At 40.3% G+C, this 9038-nt stretch overlaps 1 protein-coding gene across 1 annotated transcript; it reads right to left on the reverse strand.

Annotated features, from left to right (window-relative positions):
- Window positions 1-4288: 4288 nt before the first annotated feature.
- wu:fc46h12 (uncharacterized protein LOC568958 homolog) lies at window positions 4289-8694 on the reverse strand. Its single transcript, XM_041896939.1, has 5 exons — window positions 8526-8694; window positions 7694-7802; window positions 6608-6727; window positions 4757-4835; window positions 4289-4484 (listed from the first exon to the last, which is right to left on the reverse strand). The coding sequence occupies exons 1-5, from the start codon at window positions 8627-8629 to the stop codon at window positions 4369-4371; spliced, it is 528 nt and encodes a 175-aa protein (XP_041752873.1). The 5' UTR covers window positions 8630-8694; the 3' UTR covers window positions 4289-4368.
- Between the last annotated feature and the right edge of the window lie 344 nt (window positions 8695-9038).

Here is a 9038-nt window from a genome sequence, read left to right on the forward strand (position 1 = left end):
GTGACAAAAGTCTTGCTTGAGAAATTGCTCTTTGTTAAGAAGCTATTTTTGTTTCTTTTTTTACTGTTTTCATTGAAAGCAACCACAGTAAGGTGCTTAATTGTTACCCAGAAACGATTTGATATTGAGATAAAAACGGCTTCATTGGACCTTTAAAAAATACTGGTTGAGGTCTTGACATAAAATCTTGTGAGACATATGGAACAACTTCCTAATAGCTATTAAAATGGGTTCAAGAGGAGACGTCTGACCTTTTTCTGAAATCACTTGTGCCTCAAAGGAATTCTTTGAAAACCAGGGCATTATTCAAAAGGCAACTCCCTACCACAATGAATAGAGGAGACAACTTCCTCATGCTGAACAAAGATTGTCAGACGGACTCACTGAACATAATCTTCCCACATCAGAGCTCAGTCGGTGCTCTTGCTCTGTCTTCTGAAACAACATCATGCTGTTCCTATTATTTTGTGTTGGATGTGTTGCTTTGTCTGCAGGGCAATCCTTTGGTAAGTTATCCATTTAACATGTTTTTAATGTTCATGATTTAAAAATACAATTATGTCTGATTTAGTCCAGAAAACAATGACTGTTGAAACATGACCAACCCCAGATATCAGTGAATGAATGTGTGTCTTCCAGTTATGAGTAGCGAGCATGAGTAAGTAAAAAAAATAAAAAGAATGTGTGGAAAAGAATAGAACAATACAATTGAACAAATCAGATTATTGAATGTGGAATTTCTTGGGGGGGGGGTGATATTTCAAATATAGTAGGAAGTAGAGAAGTGTGATGACTACTGTGAAGACAGTAATCCTTCTACCCCCCTCCCCCATAAAAATAAAAAAATAAAAAGGGTGGTTGTCCCACTGGCTATCCTAAGTTGAATGCACCAATTTGTAAGTCGCTAAATGACGTAAATGTAAATGTAAAACTACTTTATTTGTATTTTTATTGCTGGTCGTGACTAGACTGGGTACCAGTCTCTTTGGGCTATCATTCCACTCCTTGTAATGTTTTGTATATGACGGAGTACAGGGAGTGGAATGATTAACATAAAACAGGTCTGGATTTCAGGCTAATGAAAGATAGCTTCATGTCAATATTTTCCCCCATCAGCTCCAACACCTTCAATGGAACCAATGCCTACCACAACACAGGTGACAACACCTCCAACTTTTACTACCCCATATGTGGACCCACCTTTTGGTACTAAAGCACCGAAAAGTGGTGGGTATTTAAGCATAAAGTACATACATTGAATTATGATACTCTGCTAATTGTCTTTATATACTGACATAATTGGAATACTCTTGCCCAAATATAGGATTTGCAATTCTTCAGACTGCTGTCCAATCTTATCAGGAGCTAAATGAGACTACAGTTGATCCAGTCTTGAGTCAGGTAACATTTAGACCACAGTTGATCCAGTTTTGAGTCAGGTAACATTTAGACCACAGTTGATCCAGTCTTGAGACAAGTAACATTCAGCCTACAGTTTCAGTCTTGAGTCAGGTAACATTTAGACTGCAGTTGATCCAGTCTTGAGTCAGGTGACATTTAGACTACAGTTAATCCAGTCTTGAGTCCGGTAACATTTAGACCACAGTTGATCCAGTCTTGAGTCAGGTAACATTTAGACTGAAGTTGATCCAGTCTTGAGTCAGGTAACATTTAGACTACAGTTGATCCAGTCTTGAGTCAGGTAACATTTAGACTGAAGTTGATCCAGTCTTGAGTCAGGTGACATTTAGACCACAGTTGATCCAGTCTTGAGTCAGGTAACATTTAGACCACAGTTGATCCAGTCTTGAGTCAGGTAGCATTTAGACCACAGTTGATCCAGTCTTGAGTCAGGTAGCATTTAGACTGAAGTTGATCCAGTCTTGAGTCAGGTGACATTTAGACCACAGTTGATCCAGTTTTGAGTCAGGTAACATTTAGACCACAGTTGATCCAGTCTTGAGACAAGTAACATTCAGCCTACAGTTTCAGTCTTGAGTCAGGTAACATTTAGCCTACAGTTGTTTCAGTCTTGAGTCAGGTAACATTTAGACTGCAGTTGATCCAGTCTTGAGTCAGGTGACATTTAGACTACAGTTAATCCAGTCTTGAGTCCGGTAACATTTAGACCACAGTTGATCCAGTCTTGAGTCAGGTAACATTTAGACTGAAGTTGATCCAGTCTTGAGTCAGGTAACATTTAGACTACAGTTGATCCAGTCTTGAGTCAGGTAACATTTAGACTGAAGTTGATCCAGTCTTGAGTCAGGTGACATTTAGACCACAGTTGATCCAGTCTTGAGTCAGGTAACATTTAGACCACAGTTGATCCAGTCTTGAGTCAGGTAGCATTTAGACCACAGTTGATCCAGTCTTGAGTCAGGTAGCATTTAGACTGAAGTTGATCCAGTCTTGAGTCAGGTGACATTTAGACCACAGTTGATCCAGTCTTGAGTCAGGTAACATTTAGACCACAGTTGATCCAGTCTTGAGTCAGGTAACATTTAGACCACAGTTGATCCAGTCTTGAGTCAGGTAACATTTAGACCACAGTTGATCCAGTCTTGAGTCAGGTAACATTTCCTCATTCAATTATGGTGGTTTGCTTGTTTAAAAAAAAAATCTATATCCCTGGTAGCAATGTATGTATATATTTTATATAAAGTTCCACTGCATATGATTGATCTATTATACAATTATTTATATTGGAAAATAAGATATGGATTAGATGAGCTTGAGTTGAAGTAAATATTGATAAATATTCTCTCTTCTAGCTCTACCATATCATTCGGGCGCAGCAACCTGATCTGAACATTCGACTGACTGTAAAAACTGTCCAGAAAGTTTGATTATGATCAAAGACATAGCAGGTTTAAGTTCTAATGGTACATCATGTTCTGCACCTTATACAGTATGCAGATGTGAACTATTATACTATACTGTATTTTCAATCATTAAAATGATGTTTCATGACAGTCATTTTTATTCATGTTAATAATATATTTGAATGTATAATATAATTGACTTGCTGCACATTCCAAATATCATCTGGAGGAGGACTTGTAATTCAAGAGTTATGTCACAACTCTACCCACTTTCATAGAATCTCTTTAACCTGATTTCCTACTGTATGAAAAGCCCACAAGTATATCTCCATAGGATGAAATACATTATCTTCCTATAATGGAATTGTATGCTAAGACTTATCTCTGTATCCATTCTTTGTTTTCAAGATTTAGCTCAGTTGGTAGAGCATGGCGTTTGCAACGCCAGGGTTGTGGGTTCGATTCCCACGGGGGGCCTGTATGAAAAAAATAAAACATGTATGCACTAACTGTACGTCGCTCTGGATAAGAGCGTCTGCTAAATGACTAAAATGTAAATGTATATCCTATAAATGGATCACAATATGACTAAAGATACAATATTTAGAAATTGTGATCATTTTGATTAAGGAGACATTACATAACTTGTTAAACAAAATGACATTTCCTTAAAGTGAGAATGAACATGATGTATTATAAATGGCTATATGCAGGTGTCCATACCGTGGTTGGGTTGTGTGGTGTGTCACATTGTTGGTATGCAGAATGCGGCTTAGCATGGAAAACCCCGATCTTGTCATCTTCTGCTTCCCGTGTTTTCAGATGGTTTTGATGTTGGACTGAATAGTCCTGACTACTGTAATCTTCTTTTGGCTATCAACATGTTACAAATACTGCAACTGTTCTCACACTGATGTAAATTCTACGGATCCAGTGACTCCAATCTTTATTATATCAAACAGAGATTAATGAAATTTGGCAAACATAAGGTGACTCTTCCCTGAAAAGAACAATCTAACCCACCCCAAAATTGTAAATTGACACTTTCTTCATTCATAAAAAAATAAAAAGATAATGAACAATGTTATGTGTACAAATTAAGCTAAACCTTGATAACTACTAGCCACATTTTTGTGCAAGCAAGGGGTTTCACTCCAAAGCGAAAACCAATTGGTGTATGAATTTACATCATAAACATAAATCAAATATTGTTAAGAGTTTTTAATTGAGTATACACAAATATCAACGTAAAAAATGTACCCTGTACATTTTAGAATTACGTTTGAAACTAAGTCACGTAGGCCTATGTTATTATCCTATGTTATTATGAACATACAGAACCAGAGGGCTCCAGAGAGTGTAGCCTATTCCGGTCCTGGAGGGCCGAAACACCTCTGTTTTTCATCCTCTCCTTCTTATCAGGGGCTAATTCAGACCTGGGACACCAGGTGAGTGCAATTAACTACCAGGTAGAAATAAAAAACAGAAGTGTTTCGGCCCTCCAGGACCGGAATTGAAGAACCCTGCTATACATGATCTGTATTCATTCCCCAATCCTTCTGCTGAAACGCTTAACTGTACAGTTGGCTGATTCGTACGCATGGCAAATCCAGTCGTTGGTGTACTCCTGGAATCCTTGAATCTTACTGAGCCCACTTCCTGCAAAGGTATGAGACAGGCAAGGCCAGAATCAGATTGTTGAGTATGGTTGACATTGTATTGTCGTTTAGTGGGGACTTTGTTTCAAGTTTTACTAGTCACATGTACGGGATACGCATGGTATATATCGTCCAACGAAATATTTCCTTGCAGGTTCCTTCTTGACAATGCAACAATAATGAGAAATAGTAAAAGATAAGAATACGAACGTAAAGTAAATGGCAGTAGAATAGGGGACGTTACTGGATAAAGTCGTAGGGATATACTCTTACCGACTAGCAGGTCTTTGAGGCTGCAGTAGTTGGCGCAATTATCCATCAGGCTTATCCAAGACTCTGAGATAGCATCACCCTGGTAAATAACAGAAGTGTCACTTGAGAACACGCGAGAGGCCACTGTCTGTGTGGAAGGGAAGAATGATTGATGGATTGCTTTGTGATGGAGACAAAATGACCTAAATCTTCACCATACAGTGCCTTCGGAAAGTATTCAGACCCTTTGACTTTTTCCAAATTGTGTTATGTTACAGCCTTATTCTAAAATAGATTAAATAAATAAAAAATCCTCAGCAATCTACACACATTACCCCATAATGACAAAGCGAAAACATTTTTATTTTTTTATTTTAGCAAATGTATAAAAAATTAAAAACAGAAATATCTTATATACATAAGTATTCAGACCCTTTGCTATGAGACTCGAAATTGTGCTCAGGTGCATCCTGTTTCCATTGATCATACTTGAGATGTTTCTACACCTTGATTGGAGTCCACCTGTGGTAAATTCAATTAATTGGACATGATTTGGAAAGGCACACACCTGTCTATATAAGGTCCCACAGTTGACAGTGCATGTCAGAGCAAAAACCAAGCCATGAGGTCGAAGGAATTGTCCGTAGAGCTCCGAGACAGGATTGTGTCGAGGCACAGATCTGGGGAACGGTACCAAAACATTTCTGCAGCATTGAAGGTACCCAAGAACACAGTGGCCTCCATCATTCTTAAATGGAAGAAGTTTGGAACCACCAAGACTCTTCCTAGAGCTGGCCGCCCGGCCAAACTGACCAATCGGGGGAGAAGGTCCATTGTCAGGGAGGTGACCAAGAACCTGATGGTCACTCTGACAGAGCTCTAGAGTTCCTCTGTGGAGATGGGAGAACCTTCCAGAAGGACAACCATCTCTTCAGCACTCCACCAATCAGGCCTTTATGGTAGTGGCCAGACGGAAGCCACTCCTCAGTAAAAGGCACATGACAGCCCGCTTGGAGTTTGCCAAAAGGCACCTAAAGACTTTCAGACCATGAGAAACAAGATTCTCTGGTCTGATGAAACCAAGATTGAACTTTTTGGCCTGAATGCCAAGCGTCACATCTGGAGGAAACCTGGCACCATCCCTACGGTGAAGCATGGTGGTGGCAGCATCATGCTGTGGGGATGTTTTTCAGCGGCAGGGACTGGGAGACTAGTCAGGATCGAGGGAAAGATGAACGGAGCAAAGTACAGCGAGATCCTTGATGAAAACCTGCTCCAGAGCGCGCAGGACCTCAGACTGGGGCGAAGGTTCACCTTCCAACAGGACAATGACCCTATGCACACAGCCAAGACAACGCATGAGTGGCTTCGGGACAAGTCTCTAAATGTCCTTGAGGGGCCCAGCCAGAGTCCGGACTTGAACCCGATCGAACATCTCTGGAGAGACCTGAAAATAGCTGCGCAACAACGCTCCCCATCCAACCTGACAGAGCTTGAGAGGATCTACAGAGAAGAATGGGAGAAACTCTCCAAATACAGGTGTGCCAAGCTTGTAGCGTCATACCCAAGAAGACTCGATGCTGTAATCGCTGCCGAAGGCGCTTCAACAAAGTACTGAGTAAAGGTCTGAATACTTATGTAAATGTCATATTTCTAAAAACCTGTATTTGCTTTGTCATTATGGGGTATTGTGTGTTGATTGATGAGGGGAAAAAAACAATTTAATGCATTTTAGAATAAGGCTGTAGCGTAACAAAACTTTGAAAAAGTGAAGGGGTCTGAATACTTTCCGAAGGCACTGTATGTCACTTTGACCAACTGTGCTCCTGGTGACCTTTGATGTGACCTTTGGGGACCTTTTTTCTAGCTTACCGACATGCGGCATGTGGAAGACTCCTCGGTTCGATAGAGGTTGAAGGTGAGGTCGTTCACATTTCTGGTGCTGGGATACATTTTCTTGGCTTTGATCTCATAAGGGGTCACAGAAACCAACTGAGGAATCAAAGTGCAGATTTCATTGAATACACAAAACCAGCAAACGGATCTCAAAACAATGAACAACCTTATACAGATAGTGTTAAAGGACATGGAATTTAATGAAATAAATACTGTAATCAAACTCCTATACTGCAGGCATGGATATGTGTTTGGTGGTCAGGGCATGTGTATGTGTTTGGTGTTCAGTGGCGGTCAGTGCCATTTAAGATGAGGGAGGACCAAGTTTTTTTCATGAGCATGGCCTTATTTCTAATTTTCCCTATACCCATCATGAGGTTGCTACAACTTAGCCTATGAATGACAGTTTACAACGTAGGTGCACATAGGTCGAGAGACAAATTTGAGGTGACAGACAGTCACTCCGGAAGTTGTCATAATTACTGTGTAAGTCTATGGAAGGGGGTGAGAACCATGAGCCTCCTTGGTTTTGTATTGAAGTCAATGTACCCAGAGGAGGACGGAAGCTAGCTGTCCTCTGGCTACACCATGGTGCTACCCTACAGAGTGCTGTTGAGGCTACTGTAGACCTTCTTTGCAAAACAGTGTGTTTTAATCAATTATTTGGTGACGTGATAATATTTAGTATAGTTTTATCTAAAAATGATAATATAATTTTATGAAATTCACTGAGGATCTTCCTCCTCTGAGGAGCCTCCACTGATGTGTATGTGTTTGGTGTTCAAGGGGTTATGAATTTTAAACAAGACCGCAATAGACAAATGTTAATTTCACGATGGACAAAGAGGTACTATTCTGTACGTAGTCTCTCTAGACAGACGGGTTGCCTCCCACAATGTAACCAATGTTCCAGCATACACTAGGTCTGGAATTTCCGAGACTGTTCAGAATGGGGAATGTAGTACTTGTGTGAAAAATGTACTATTCAATATGGGGAATGTAGTGTTAGTGGGGAAAAATGAACTATTCTGTATGGGGAATGTAATGTTAGTGGGCTCCTACCTCATACAGACAGTTCTTTCCTCCATGTTCACAGCTTTCCCTTCCTCTCCAGGCCTTGATCTGGTTCACCACAGCTATGTAGACATCTTCGCACGGGGCAGCAATAAGCCTATAAACCAAAGGAGAGCCCCGGGATTCGAACCCCAGCCGGTGACACATTAACATTAAAGAAATATGTATCTCACAGTCAAGTTGAACCCTTCTGTCTCCATTCACCCCCTACTGGACAGTGCCAATGCAGAGATGCTTTACATGTATAACAGGTAAGAAAAATGGACCTTGCCTATTGTGAATTTCACCCCCTTTCACACTGATTATATTGGATCTCTCACATAGTCTGATTACCACACAGAAATGTTATCTCTGTCTAGCTAGCTAGTCCCAAACTCTGCCAGTTCCAGGAGTTAGGCATCACCCAACCAGGTCAGTTAGTAGCCTACTGTATCAAAACACACTGCATTGCCATTAAAGGATTTAAAACACATTTTCAAACATGTTTTAAAAGTAGAAGTCCAACATCTTCAACACATCTGCTGCCAAATGGTATAAAAGAGTGTATGAAAAACATGCTTTGCTGTTTACATCAAATTATTTCAATAGAACATACAGTACATCACAAATCCAGCAGTCTAAATTATAAACTTTTTTGACATAATGACAATCTATTATACTTGTAGGTTACTAAATTATCTAACTACACCCAAGAGGCAAACTCAAACTAGTTAAAAATAATACTAAGATGCTACCAGTCTTCAATATCAAACTTGTCCCTCATTGTTTCTAATAAATGATCACAAATAAATTCCAACATCAATAAACTTGAGTTCCATACCATATTACTTTGCACTGCATGTGGAGATGGTCCGCAGGCCAAATGGCAACAACGGTGACCCCCAAAAGGAGAGCTGACGCTATGAGCAGGGTGTTAATATGCATGGTGTAAATAGATAGGTAGATCTGTCCTCTGAAGGCTATAGGAGACCTGCTGGTGGCTGGGTGGATCTCCTTTGACTGTATGCCTCTAGGAGGCTACATGGGCTTTTTAAAGGGCCGCACTGCCAAATACCCTGCCACAGACAGGTCATGTGCGCTGTTGAAAAGCATAAGTGTGGGATATCAATTAGCATGTGAGAAGCACAGTACATGGAGAGAGTTGAACTCCCTCTTGAGATGTCACTGAGGGCATTGTTACTGTTGTCCTCTTCTTATCTAGATTATTACCTCAGATGTTATGTGATACATACACTGAACATTGACAAGTCATAACCAGGTTCATGACTGCCTTTGTTAGCCCTCTGAGCTAAAGCCAATCACTCCAGGCAGATTCTAAACTGGATCACCTTAG

This window comes from Coregonus clupeaformis, chromosome 14 (assembly GCF_020615455.1).
Source record: "Coregonus clupeaformis isolate EN_2021a chromosome 14, ASM2061545v1, whole genome shotgun sequence".
In the NCBI taxonomy this organism is placed as follows: domain Eukaryota; kingdom Metazoa; phylum Chordata; class Actinopteri; order Salmoniformes; family Salmonidae; genus Coregonus; species Coregonus clupeaformis.